This window comes from Phacochoerus africanus, chromosome 16, assembly GCF_016906955.1.
Source record: "Phacochoerus africanus isolate WHEZ1 chromosome 16, ROS_Pafr_v1, whole genome shotgun sequence".
NCBI classification, from domain to species: Eukaryota; Metazoa; Chordata; class Mammalia; order Artiodactyla; family Suidae; genus Phacochoerus; species Phacochoerus africanus.
In genome coordinates, this window is record NC_062559.1 from 11,629,386 (window position 1) to 11,643,851 (window position 14,466).

The 14,466-nt window shown below is 48.2% G+C and overlaps 1 protein-coding gene across 1 annotated transcript in view; it reads left to right on the plus strand.

The window, feature by feature from the left end:
- CREB3L2 (cAMP responsive element binding protein 3 like 2) overlaps positions 1-11,364 on the plus strand; it is a 128,424-nt gene extending 117,060 nt beyond the window's left edge. The window contains exons 9-12 of the mRNA XM_047763909.1: positions 4,954-5,053; positions 5,335-5,461; positions 6,810-7,026; positions 9,237-11,364. Of these exons, the coding sequence (XP_047619865.1) occupies positions 4,954-5,053; positions 5,335-5,461; positions 6,810-7,026; positions 9,237-9,312 (520 nt within the window). The 3' untranslated portion in view covers positions 9,313-11,364. The remainder of the gene's footprint in view (positions 1-4,953; positions 5,054-5,334; positions 5,462-6,809; positions 7,027-9,236) is intronic.
- Positions 11,365-14,466: the final 3,102 nt, after the last annotated feature.

Sequence of the window (14,466 nt, forward strand, 5' to 3'; positions counted from 1 at the left end):
CTACAGTGACAATGCTGGATCCTTAACTGACTGTGCCGCAGAGAACTCCTGTGATTATCTTTTATATAAGATTTTACACTTTATGGAGTTCCTGTTGTGGCTCAGTGGTTAATGAATCCGACTAGGAACCATGAGGATGTGGGTTCGATCCCTGGCCTTGCTCAGTGGGTTAAGGATCCAGTGTTGCCGTGAGCTGTCATGTAGGTTGCAGACGTGGCTCGGATCCCGCATTGCTATGGCTGTGGCTTAGGCCGGCAGCTACATCTCCGATTAGACCCCTTGCCCGGGAACCTCCATATGCCGAGGGAGCAGCCCTAGAAAAAGGCAAAAAGACCAAAAAAAAAAAAAATTTTACACTTTAGCATTTAAATGTCTTCAGGGTAGTTGGCAAGACTCCTTGTTATGCAGCGTTTTGCATTATGATTGATTTATATCCCACCTGTCCCCACCCTCCAGTTGAGGACTCTTTGGAACTTGTATCAGAGAGGTACACCCTCCCTCCTGATCCTCAGATCTTAGGTACCAATTCTAGAAGACTGGGGTGGGGGGCAGGATTCAGGTGGGACGTTGCTTTGGAAGGACGTGGATGCCCGGCTCTTCCATCGTGAAGCCACCTGATACTCATCATGCATATCATTGCATGGGCAGCAGATGAGTAGCACTTAGACTTTTAATTATAATCATTTTACATGTGGTGTAGTGACCAGACCACCACATGTACATACACACCATACGCATAACTAATACAAAGCCTTCACAAATGAATCTGTATTTACTGTGTGTGATGCCCTCAGACGTTGTGCGTTCTCTTGGATTTTCTTTCATTAAAAAAATTACACCAGTCACAACTCAGGGGTTTTCACGACCCATCAATGGTTCATGATTTGGAATCTGGAAATTACCACTCTAGGTCGTTCCATAAGGATGTGAAAAATTTCCTTCATCCCCGCAGAAGGCTGTTTCACCCGGAGAGTGGTCACTTACACACACAAATGTGCACACACGCATCTTAGCCCAGCTGGTTCCATTTCTGAGTAAGAGGTGTTACAGGATTTGATGGAACGTGTGTTTGCAGAGACTCTAAGACCTGGTTTGAAGCTCCTGGCACAGCAAGTAATTGGGAACCACCCATAAACTGGGTGCTAGTTTCTGACTCCAGGGGGAAATCAGGTACCAGAATGTTCCGAAGTAGAAGGTGCAATAACCATATGACTATCTCTCTCTTGCTCCCTCCCTCTTCTCACTGTCTAAAGGAAACAGAAGAAAACATAATTAAACCAAATGCAAGAAAACACACAGGGCTGTTGATGCATTTCCCAGTTCTTATAAGATTGTGTCTCACCCCCTCGGCTACTTTTGAATGTTTTGCCCGATGTACTTTGATACGCCTCTCAAGATACAGGGTGACGCTTTATTTTGGGCAAGGCTGGCAGCTGCCTTCGACTGCTCTTTTACAAGGAGATGTATGAGGACAGCCATACAGTTTATTTTTACATCTCACCACAGGGCAAAAATCCACATTTTCAATCGAGCGTTGGACACTCCGATTTAACGAATTGTGAAAAATCTCTTGGCCCAAATAAACATCTCTCTAAATTAAGACCTTGCTCCTGAAAGTCCAAGGATTCATTAAGCCGTAATTAGCCACGATCACTGATGACTTAAAATACAGTAAGAAAGGAGAAGTTTATCCTGAGCTTTGAATACACTGTTGGAGAGAGTGTCTGTCCTATGATTGACTTTTTCTATAGCTTTCATTTTAAAATAATTCTTCCACTTCGTCTGATGGCTGCCTTTTCTCCAGCCAGCCCTTTATACAAGCAGGGTAGCAGCTGTCATCCAAGCTCCCAACACCGCAGGCCATGGCATCTGTCCCAGTGACTTCGGGGGAAGCACCACATCAGCTTAGACCAACATATCAGTTCTGAGGTGCCAGGCTTTCCTATAAAAAGGCCAGCTTCATCCATTATCTGTGGAAAGGAATAGCAAGCACTCTGCAGAGGTGTATTTGCTTCACCAAACCTATAGTACCCCAGAAGGGGATTCTCTCATTATTCTCTTAGCTGGTGAGGTCAAGGGAATTAACTTGGACTGGCTCCTTAAACTCAGGACTTCGTTAAAGGCACACAGCCATGCTCCTGAGGTCTAAGTTCAGGTTTCTCTGCCTTGGGAGACTATCCCTCTGTTCTGGTGAATATGTACCAACCTAGCAATTCTCAAGCTGTAGCATCACTCTTTTAATGTCTCATGGAGGGACAGGTCTTAATAGTTTCCGTTTTCCTACAGAAAGCTAGGTTTGACTTCCCGACACTCCATGTAGGGTAAGGAACACTTAAGACTTTTTTTTTTTTAATCCATCACTTGCATTTTATCTTGATATATCTAGAGATGTGCCAGGAAGTGTTTGTTTTGCCCTCTTGCTTTTATTTGTGTCCTTATCGCTGACACTTTGTTAGGATGCATCTCATTGTCATCGGATGCAATGCAGCCCTTCTGTCTATAGCTTGGTCCCTGTTCTTAGTAACCTTTTCATATCTAATAGTGAACAGTTTTCTTGGTTAGGCTGCTGTCAATACAGTGGCCATATCACTAGATTTAAGAAAAATATACTTAACTAAGAAGTTCTTTTTTTTTTTTTTTTTTTGGCTGCACCCATGGCTTGTAGAAGTTCCCGGGCCAGGGATTGAACCCTCTTCACAGCAGCAACCCAACCTGCTGTGGTAACAGCACCGGATCCTTAACCTGCCACATCACAGAGAACTCCAGCTAAGAAGGCTTTTGTCATTAATTTTGTTAGGTTGTAGGTTAGGGTACCAGGAGGAGCTACATTGGAAAGTGCACGAGCTGTGGAATCAGGTTTGGGTTTGCATCTTAGGTCTTCTGCTTACTAGTTACATGTCTTTGAGGCATTTACCTGGTATCTCAGTATATGAAGTTCTGGAACTCAGTGAGTGGACACACGATCTCTGTTCCTTTTCTTTCCTTATGACAGAAATGAGTGTTTCTGTTGCATGAATGTACAGGAATTACCCACGCTGTATCACGTCATGGAAATGGATTGACATTTTTTAGGCTAGAGAGGCTAACCTGCTTTCCTTGGGTGAGATCACTTAGTGTTGCTGGTTGATGGGGCTCTCTTGAGTATCAGCCTTTCCACCAGTTCATCTGTGCTGATCCAAGTAGAAGCAGCAGCCAACATCACATTCTAAATCACTGTTCTGGCTCAGCAGGAACGAATCTGACTGGTATCCATGAGAATTCAGGTTCCATCCCTGGCCTCGCTCAGTGGGTTGAGGATCCAGCATTGCCGTGAGCTGTGGTGTAGGTCACAAATAGGGCTTGGATCCCATGTTGCATAGGCTGTGGCATAGGATGGCAGCTGTAGCTCCTATTCGACCCCTAGCCTGGGAACTTCCATACGCCGTGGGTGTGGTCGTAAAAAGCTAAATAAATAAACTACTGTTGCTTTCCACCACACTTTCAGACCAAAAAATCTGTTGTAAAACTATACGTGGAGTTCCATTGTGGCTCAGCGGAAACAAATCTGACTAGGAACCATGAGGTTGAGGGTTCAATCCCTGGCCTCGCTCAGTGGGTTAAGGATCTGGCGTTGCTGTGAGCTGTGGTGTAGGTCACAGACGAGGCTCAGGTCTGATGTTGCTGTGGTTCTGGTGTAGGTCGGCAGCTGTAGCTCTGATTAGACCCCTAGTCTGGGAACCTCCGTATGCCGCGTGCGTGGCCCTAAAAAGACAAAAAAGACAAAAAAAAAAACTACACATTTGCTCATCTTAAAGAGTTGGATTAAGACTGTTAGAAATCGGTGGCCATTAAACAACCATTTTCATTTGCAGTGGACTCAGAATATGATTAGCTTTGAGTTTGGAAAGCATGTGCCAATGAATGCCAAGTAAAACACCATGCAACTAGGAAATAGCAAGTCACCCAGCCAGACTTACGTGGTTCTTCTTCCACATTGGTGGTGCCTTATGCCTGTCGCTGGGGGGTCCCACCTTGAACCTAGGGCATCATGCCACTGAGGCTGAGGTGCGTTTGGACCTTTAGAAGTCTGCTTTCAGGACGGACTGTGGAATCCCCTGGGGGGCTCTTCATCCTCAGGACGGGGTCCCAGGCTTAGTGATCTGAATCAGAATTTAGAAGGCTGGAGTGATTCTGAGTATTGAGTAGAATTGGTTTTCTTGATGGTCCATGTGCTAAAGACTGGCTAAGGAGCCAGGGAATGGGCAGGGAGGAGGGGCAGGAAGGTTGTGGGTAAATCAGGACTCTTGGCAAAGAGAGAAATTTTGCTTCACAAACCCCTTAAGACTTGGGAGCAAAAGTAAATGGCTTTGGGGAGTTCCTATTGTGGCTCAGCAATAACAAACCCGACTAGTATCCACGAGGACGTGGGTTCAATCTCTGGCCTCACTCAGTGGGTTGAGGAGCCAGCATTGCCGTGAGCTGTCGTGTTGTCATAGACACAGCTCAGATCCAGCCCTAAAAAGCAAAAACCAAACAAACCAACAAAAAACCCAACCCACTGCATAAGGTAAAAGTACAGATGGGACCACATGGGGATGTCTGTGTTCAGAAAGCCTTTGCTGCCTGTGATGTGGGCTCCAGTTCTGCTCCCACTCTTATCCATTTAACTGCTGAAAGCAATGTCATTCTTAGGGCCAGCCTGTCCTTAGTTAGCTTAAACCTAGGAGAACTTGTTTCATTGGCCCTGGTCAAAGGCGAAGCCGCAAGCCTGGGAAAACCTGCTTGTCCTTCCAGCACTGGGAAGCTGTTCTGGAGATGGGATGTCTATGTCTTCCCCAGATGGACCCTTTTCCCTTGGTACTGGGTTCAGATTCAGCCACAAAGCAACTTCCCGGAGCCCAGGGCAGAGAACTCCCCCATGCACTGTCTTGTCCCTCAGACGCCCTTCATGGTTTTGATTTGCTGTATTGGCAGAACTCTCCTGCAGCAGCTGCAGAAGCTCCAGACTTTGGTGATGGGCAAGGTCTCTCGCACCTGCAAGCTGGCCGGCACGCAGACTGGCACCTGCCTCATGGTGAGTTTCCCAAAGGGACAAGCCCATAACGCCCCAGCCCGCTCCCCCATCTCCAAGCTCTCTTCCCAACTTGCCGTATCCAGGGGCCAGGCTTGGAGGAACCACATGGCTCACTCCCGGGCCGTTTCTCTGCTGTGATGGTGCAGTGACTGACCTGGGTACAGTTGTCTGTCCTGATGGAGGGGGCTTCTCTTCCTGGACCTGCAGGTGTTGCAGGTCTAAAGGTTTGCTCTGCAGATCTTAGAGTTGACAGCTCTTCATGTTCTCTCCTCACCCTGCAGGTCGTTGTGTTATGCTTTGCCGTTGCATTTGGCAGCTTCTTTCAGGGCTATGGACCCTATCCTTCTGCCACCAAGATGGCCCTGCCCAGCCAGCATTCCATGCAGGAGCCCTACACGGCTTCCGTCGGTAAGATAGCACCCAGCAGCTTGGGAAGTGTCTTGTTTCATTTCTCGAAGCTCAGCTCTCTGAAAGAGATCTTATGTGAATGTGTACTTTTTAAAACGTGATAAAGGTGTAGCTTCCCCACTGAAGGGAGGAAGAGAGACATGGGGGACCCAGTGCCCAGGCTGCAGGGTTTCCCCTTGTGCCCCTCGCCCATTGGGCTGAGGCACACTGGGAATTCTCTAGTGCTCAACAGAGCGCAGTTGGCAAAATGCTGCTCTAGATTTTATTCTCTGATAAATTCTGATGCCTTCTTTTTGAGTTCCATTGAGGGCAGGGGATGTGCATTTGGGGAAGGAAGGGGAAGAGAGAGGGTACATTAAGTTCGCCATGACATTTTAAAGGAATCCCACTCGGTGGAACTGTGTGTTACCATACTAAGTATTTGTAAAATGAAATTAACGAATCAGTCTGTCTTACAAAACATCATGCCCAAACTTTATAGAGAATTGGAGACATAGGTGTTAGAAGTGATATTCTCACCTGGATCAATGATCGCTTTTCCTTGTGTAGGAAGTAAAGGCGTGGTCCAGGGGTCATAAAGTAGATCCACAAATAAGGACAAGTGCGGAATGTGGGGTAGGCACAATCTTGCAGTTCTGAAAGATCTGTGGTCTTTATGCAGTAGGTGTATCCCTGCCAGGTATATGACAAGAAGGCTAGCATTTCAACCAGATAACGTCCGTGGTGTCCTGGGAAATTCTTTGTTCCCTAAGGGAATGTATCTCTAAATTTAAATAGAGGAGGATGAGAGCATAGTTTCCATGTTGTAGAAAATTGCTGCCGAGCCATCTCAGCTACACAACTATGCTGTAAAACCAAAGAGAATGTCTCCGTTGTTTGATTTATGGCTTTGGCTTTGTGTCTTCTCTCCAGTTTCTAAATGAAAATGCAGTTTTCAGCCCTTATATCTCCTCTCTATGCAAGACCTATTCATTGGGAATGCTTCTTGTTTTAGCTGAGTCTGGACATCTCCAAGCATTTGACTCCTGTTCTCCATGAATTGTTTCCCCTAGATGGTTGAGGAGGGGCACAGAGGGGAGTTTTATTTTCAGAGCCCTGGGGGTGGCCATTTGTTTCCTGTTTATTTGCTTTTCAGTGTTCTTCCAAGACCTTATAATTGGTATCATTTTTCAGTGCACAGAACTCTGAAATCCTAAAGCCGTTCTAGAACGCCAACTCCAGTTGGCACCCTCAGTCCTGGGCAACAAGAACCCACACCTTGTTCACCTGCCCCCGATCTTGGGCATCCAGCGAGGGCACAGGGTGTACACTTGTCACTCGTAACACCTGTTCTTTGCTTTGTTTTCAGTGAGATCCAGGAACCTGCTGATCTACGAGGAACACTCTCCCCTGGAGGAGCCGTCCAGTCCCGCCTCGGCTGGGGAGCTCGGGCGCTGGGATGGGGGCTCCTCCCTGCTCAGGGCATCGGGGCTGGAGTCCAGGCCAGATGTGGATCTCCCCCACTTCATTATCTCCAATGAGACCAGCTTGGAGAAGTCTGTGCTGTTGGAGCTGCAGCAGCACTTGTGAGTCAAATAGTTAGAGATTCAGGTCCTCTAAAGCACGGATGGTGGGTTATGAGTCAGCAACCTGCAGGGTGGGGTGTAGCCCTTCCCGCTGCCCTGGTCCAGCCCTCAGCTTTTTCAACACTGATTTCCAGCACCCAGACTCTGGAGAGTCTATTGCTTGCCCACAGATGCCCCTGGCAGAGACTGGGGAACAGACCCAGTGTGAGCCGGCCCCATGTCTGCTATGCCACAGGGGAGCTTGCGGGGCGGCCCCAAGAATTGGGGAAAGGACTTGACTCCCTTCCTCACTGACTTCTTCCTCCTCTCAAAGCCTCGCAAGTAAACACACAGTCCAGTGACAGCAACATACTTGCTACGCACACACATCCTCAAGACACATTCCCAAGCTTCCTCCCAGCTAGAGATACATGCATGTTATGCTTTATGTCCATATGTCATTACATATGATTTATATGTAAATAAAGTATATTAATTATAATTATATAGTTACAGTTATTTGTTAAAATTGAAGGACACTGTTGAAGAGGCACTGTGCATGCGTATGTTCCCACATTGAAAAGGACATATACTTGTCTCCAACTCTCCATGAGTTGTTGCCTTTAGAAAGTTACAAGGAGAAGTCCTTGTCTAAACATAAACACCTGTACAGCTGCTGGGTGGTGTTGTCGTGCTGGGGAGATACCCCAAACGGCACGGGAAGGAGGGTCGGCCACGCACTCGTGGTGACACGTGGTGTGGTGGTCGCTCTAGCGGAACTCTGACTCTGTCTCCCAGACACGGTGCAGTTCCAACGCGAGCGGGAAAGATTTTCTTTCAGACTCTTCAGCTTTCCTCCCCTGATGCTGCAGAGGAAAGTTCATAATCACATACACTTTTGTGTGTTTACAGTATACATGCATATTTAACATTTACTAATGCCTGTTGTTTTGAGCACTATGCAGATAAGACATATAAATCCTTTGAAATATTTTAAAAGGTTAGGCATTATTATTATTATTATTATTATTATTATTATTATTATTTGTCTTTTTGCTATTTCTTTGGGCTGCTCCCGCGGCATATGGAGGTTCCCAGGCTAGGGGTCGAATCGGAGCTGTAGCCACTGGCCTACGCCAGAGCCACAGCAACTCGGGATCCAAGCCGCGTCTGCAACCTACACCACAGCTCACTGAGCAAGGGCAGGGACCGAACCTGCAACCCCGCAACCTCATGGTTCCTAGTCCGATTTGTTAACCACTGTGCCACGATGGGAACTCCAGGCATTATTATTATTATTCCCCTTATAGGTGTAGAGCTGCCACCGGGGATAGAGGAGACTGACCTGACTGATTACTGGGCTCAGGATATGTCTTCTCTCCTTTTTTTTTTTTTTTTGCTTTTTAGGGCCGCACCCGTGGCATATGGAAGTTCCCAGACTAGGGGTCGAACGGGAGCTACAGCTGCATCTGCAGGCCTATGCCACAGCCATCACAATGCAGGATCAGAGCTGCATCTGACCACCACGCACAGCAATGCTGGATCCCTAACCCACGGAGCAAGGCCAGGGATCGAACCCTTCATCCTCATGGGTACTAGTTGGACTTGTTTCTCATGTGTCACAACAAGAACTCCTAGTCTTCTCTCCTCTTGTTTTAGCTCCTCAAGTTTCCACTGAAATACCACTCATTCTGGGATGTCTCCTGATACCAGAGCCTCTGAATGCCTGCAGACTTTCTAGGCTGTTATACCATTTAATAGCATATTTATTTTCTGTTATAGATTTATTATTATTTCAAGTTAGTTTGGGTTTTTGGTTTTTTTTTTTTTTAAGTCTTTATCTAAATTATCTGCTATTCTAGACCAGGGATCCGTCTTTATCCTTTTGTTTTTTCTCCTTCCCAGAGTTTAGCATAGGGCTACCTGACCTCAATAAAGATAATAACAATTTAAAGCAAAGTACAGCAACTCCATGTCAAAATGCCAGGTTTATCCCCTGGGTTGCGTGTCTCCTCTTGTGTGAGTATAAAGATCAGAATGGGGACGAGTGGAGAGGCAGGTAGTGGGAGGTTAAGCGGGCAGAGAATGGCTGCTGGGAAGGAGGAGGCCAAGAAGCAGGCTTGGGCCAGTCCCCAGAGTCACATCGTGGAATGCTGGGGCCACCCCCCAAGCACGAGACTCGTAGTTGGCAGCTGATTGATAAGACCTTCTTCCTTTTGATTCCTTCGCAGGGTCAGCACCCAGCTGGAGGGGAATGAAACACTAAAAGTTGTCGAACTCGACAGACGAGTGAATGCCACCTTCTGAAGAAGCCATTGCCACCCCCCTCTTTCTCTTCACTCTGCCTTTATGTCCCCAAACCACCTTTATCATAAGCTTTTCCTATTTGCCACCCGACCTTGATGAAGACATGGACAAGCAGTCGTAGCTTTGGATGGGAGGACAGCCTGGGATTCCCACCCGTGGTGAGAGAGCGCCGACCCCCAGCCCCACGTACCCGCCTCCCCCATCACTTACGGCCATAGGAAATTATTTTAGGGTCAGGGGTGGGACAAGCAGGCTGGTTTCTACTGACAGTGCTCAAAAGATACTGCCGGATTCTCACGGGGCTGTGGGGGTATGTGACCACGTCTTTGAAGAAGAGCTGACTCTTGTTCATTCAAGACCCCAGGCTCTAGCCACAAAAATATCAGGGTGCCTGTTGGAATCTGGCAAAGCACTGACTGATGTCCTGCCTTCTTCAGCCCGGGGCTCCGGGGCACGTGCTCCCATCAGCCCTGCAAGTGCCAGGGCCTCCCGTGAGCTCCCCCTGCCGCTCTGCCCTGATCTCTCGCTGACAGTCTGCCCGGCCCTGGAGCTGGAGCCAGGCGTCCGTCGCCTTCTTACTCTCAGGCCGCAAGTGCAATGCCTGAAGGAATCAGGCTTTTCTACTCCAGGCAAACCTGCCCCATCTTGTTGCTTGTTAGGATTTCACCACAGTCCGTGTCCCCCACACGCCCCTAGTTCTGCCTCCCTGGCTTCTCCTCCCCATTTGTAAATAGTATTTATTAGCATGCTGAGGCTTCCCGCGGGCAACCACACTGAAGACGTCCAGACGCCTCCCTCCAGGCTACCAAGGTCTTCGGTTGGTTTTCAGAGCGAGGCGGGCCTCCTAGGCTCTTGGACCCCCTACCCTTCCAGGCCATGTTTTGGTTTCTGCTCTTTGTGTACTAAAGGCCTAATTGTAGTTGGGAGATTTCCTTAAGCACGTCCTCCCAGAGCAGCAACTCAGAGGGAAAGGTGGAGCCGTGCCTTGCTTAGGTCTGGGTTCTGCGGACAGATGCTCGTCTGTCCTGTGCCCACAGCAGCAGGGATGGGAAACCCTGACATTTCAGACAACTATGCCAGCTTGCATTTTCCCACATCCCTGAGGCTGCTTCTTTCTCCTCTTCTGCCCCAACACAGGGCCAGAGCAGGGGTAGAGCTGAGGCCTGTTCCTGGGGTCGGCGTAGGTGACATTTGTGTATCCACAGTCTTACCTTTTAGAGTCAGGTTTGGCTACTTTGCAGCTCACCCAAAGAGATACCACCTAATCCCCCAACCTACTTTTATTTTTTTTTTAATGATTAAAAGTAACTTTTGTAGTTTTAAAAAAAATCTTTCCTCTTTCATACAAATAAGAAATGGACTTTTTACTGTGTAATGTAGAAGTCTCCCCTTAAATGTGTTTCCCTAGCTTGTAAAAGATTTTGCATAAGATACTTGTCACTTTTGGTATTTTGTTTTCAGTCGGAGCTGAAGCACCTTTTGCTTCAACTCTCTCTCTGTCTCCGTTTCTCTCTTCATCTACTTTGTCATTGGAGCTTGTATTGAGGAGGGATTAAGCCACACCAGGGCCTTCCCTTTATCTCCGATACAGGATTTGGTGCCATTAGCATTTGCCATCATACCTCATAAGTGGGTCCGGACCTTCAGGGCTCACTGTCAGTGATTCTCTCTCTCCTTGCTGTGATGCAGAGTTCTGACTGGGAGACGGCCAAGTTCATCTCCTTGGCTCTGTGGGAAAGCTGAATCAGGATTGCAGCGGTCCTGGCAGCCCTCGTGGTCCTTTGCACACCTGTCCCTGTCCCTTCCATTGGCGAGGGAGGGCTGAGACCCCGGGGGGCTGCGTGGGCAGAGGGCTGCTAGCATTCCTCAAAGCCCACTTCCCGCTCCTGCTTCTCTCTTTCTCCTCTCCTCCCCTTTTGCTCTAGAGCCTCTTGGGCCTGGCTGGGATCTGCTAACCACGGGCCATTATTGATCCATCCTTCTCCTTAAAACGTCTCGTAATTGTCAGGCACAGGCAGCCAGGATAGGGGATTAAAGTTAAGATACAATTAACTCAAGTAGTATTTGGACCAAGAGAAAGGCACGCTTGTGTATGTCGGTGAGAATGGGTCGGTTTCCCCACCAGACACACTGGAACCAGATGGGTTTTTTGTTTTGTTTTGTTTGGTCTTTTTGTATTTTTAGGGTCGCACCTGTGGTATATGGAGGTTCCCAGGCTAGGAGTCCCGTTGGAGCTGTTGCTGCCAGCCTACACCACAGCCACAGCCATGCCAGATCTGAGCCGCATCTGCAACCTACGCCGGATCCTTAACCTACTGAGCGAGGTCAGGGATCGAACCCACAACCTCATGGTTCCTAGTCAGATTTGTTTCTGCTGCGCCATGACGGGAGCTCTGAACCAGATGGGTTTTTAAGGCTCCTGGATTAGCTCGAGGGGCAAGCTCATCTTTCGAATGAGGAGGGAGTAGGGAGAGGCCAGCAAACTCCTAGTGTCCATCCTTATTGCCTTGAGGATGTTATTTCCTCCCTGACCTTCCCTTGTTTGGCATCCGTCTCTCTAGCCCTCCAAACAGCAGGGCTTGATCTCTGAGAAACTGTGTTTCCAAAAGGGAGTCTGTGTCTGGAGGCCTGGGACATCAGCCTGAGAGCTCGAATAGCCATTGTAAGGGGATCCACGACCCAGCATTGCTGCTGTTTTGAGAAAGACCTCTGCCCTCCTCTCCTTGCTGGGCAAGTACAGGAAACTGAACAGTTATCCCGTCAGGAGGAGGTCATGGAGTCAAGAGGATGCAGAAGGGTCGGATCATACCAGAGGTGGGCCCCATAATTCATGGGTGTGTTCCAGAGTTAAGCCCATAACGTCAGCCCCCCAGAGCCAGCCCGTAGACAAGTCAGTAATACCTGGTTAGCCCCGAAGATCTCAAATAGTGGCAGGTGTTGGCTTCTGAACTTCAGTTGTGGTCAACACGGGACTGTTAGCGCAACCATCAATCGAAATGCATTGGTATGTTAATGAGAAACATATTAATATATTTTCCATCTATCAAGAGGTTTTCCTCTCTCCTTTCTTTGACTGGCCTAGTAAAGGAGCTGTCTTGCATCGTTCAGAGAACATGTACTTTTTTAACTGGATGAGACCTGGGTGACCCAAACGCACACACGCCCCACCCCCACCCCCCAGCAGTTCTGTTCACAGCTCTCAACTTTGCACTTAGAAATGGCTACTGTAAATGAAAGCCCCCTGTGCCAGGTTTAAGAAGGAATTTCTGTGAAGTGCTGGGACCGTGGAGCCCTGCTCACATAAAGAGTGTTACATAAAAACCTGACCGCTGAACTAGGTTGCTCCTTTGGGGCGGGAGGTGGGCATGAAGTTGGGCATCAGTGCAGGCAGAATTAGATAACCTTTTCGTTAACGTAAATGATTTTGATTCCCAGACCTAATTTGTAGATCGTGAAGGCAGCTTTTAGCTCAACTTACTTACGGACCAACTGTAACTACCACGTTTTTTCCTTCCTGCGTCTCTCGGTGTAGCCTGAATGCCGAGGGGGGGCTGGGAATCACATGTGCCCTTGGAGCAGGAGTGTTGAATTCATTCATCTTTATTCTGGCAGTGAGTCAGTGTCCAGAAGTGTTGACACAAGTGTTTTGTTAAAACTTTTCAGCACTTTGTATCTCCCTCCTGTGTTTTCACACCAAGCTAAAGACAAGGATCGGAGGGCCCCTCGGGACCAGCTCCTCCCAGCACACACTGCACACAAGGAGAACCTCCCCCCGCCCCCCCTTGGGGAGATGGAGCGTCTGTACTGGCTTTGCTAACATGGGGAGATAGGAGACTGAGGAGAAGGCTTTAGTTTCCCCTTTGTTTGGCACTAATCTGGTTCCGTTGAATCCAGTCTTTGAGAAACCTTTATTAAGGACACCAGCTCTCTTGGAGTTCCCGTTGTGGCTCAGTGGTAACAAACCAGACTGGTATCCACGAGGACCCGGGTTTGATCCCTGGCATCACTCAGTGGGTTAAGGAGCTGTGCTGGAGGTCACAGATGCAGCTTGGATCCTGTGTTGCTGTGGCTGTGGTGTAGGCCAGCAGCTGTAGCTCTGACTTGACCCCTGGTCTAGGAACTTCATATGCCACAGGTGCGGCCCTAAAAAATAAATAAAAACAATAAAGACGCCAGCTCTCCTGCTTGCAGTGCTGGCAGGACCTGTGAGCCAAATCATTAGCAAGTGGTGCTCTGGTGGGAGTCGTTTTCTCTTAATGCTTTTCAGCTGCAATAATCAGGAGTCGTGCTCAGAGAAGTTTCTCTGGGAGGGAAGTGACAGGAGAAGTAGGGGGCTGTGAAGCAGCCAGAGACAGATTGCAGATTTTTCGTTCATTTATTCATTCATTGAATCATTCATTCAGTCCCAAGGAGGAGTGCTGCAGGAAGTTAATCAAAAGCCATGCAGGTCTCCCTCCCATGCACACACACATACCTCCCTCTTGGACACTCGTTTGTGCCTTAGACGTGCCTTATATTTGAATCCAGGATGCCTGCGGGCTGCCTCGTCCCTGGGAGGTTTTATATACAGCCTTGTAGCACCAGACTGAAGTGGCTATGGGTGAAGGGACTTTTTCCAAAGGCTCAAAAATGGTTTCCTAAAAGTGAGCTGTGGTCAGATGTGCACATCAGGAAAAAAGAAGCAGTCACATCCACTAGGATAATCCCGTTTTGCAGAGATGCCATCACATCAAAAAAATGCCCAACCGGGATTGAAAATCTTACCAGTGCTCAGAGCAGACCATTTCTCAGCACAGAGGAAACCTGCTGCATTGAGGATTAAGGCTCCATGTCTCCGTGGCCAGAGGGCCAGCTCTTACCACAGGACAAGACGAGGCGTTCTTTCATTTTGTCATTTGGGGCAACGTAAAATTCAGAAATGCTTTATTTTGTCTTGGCGTCTCGAAGGAAGGGAAATAATATTTCTGGAGCCCCCACTCCGTGCTATGCCTAAATAAGTTTTAAGCCTTGTAATTTTGTAGCAAGAGAAAATAAGCGTCCCTCAGGACGGCGAGCTGCAGAAGCAACTAAGTGATAGGGGAGTGGCCGAGGTCGAGCAGATGCCTTGCTGTGCGAACACGAGGTCAACAGTCCGGGCCCACGGGCCACGCATTC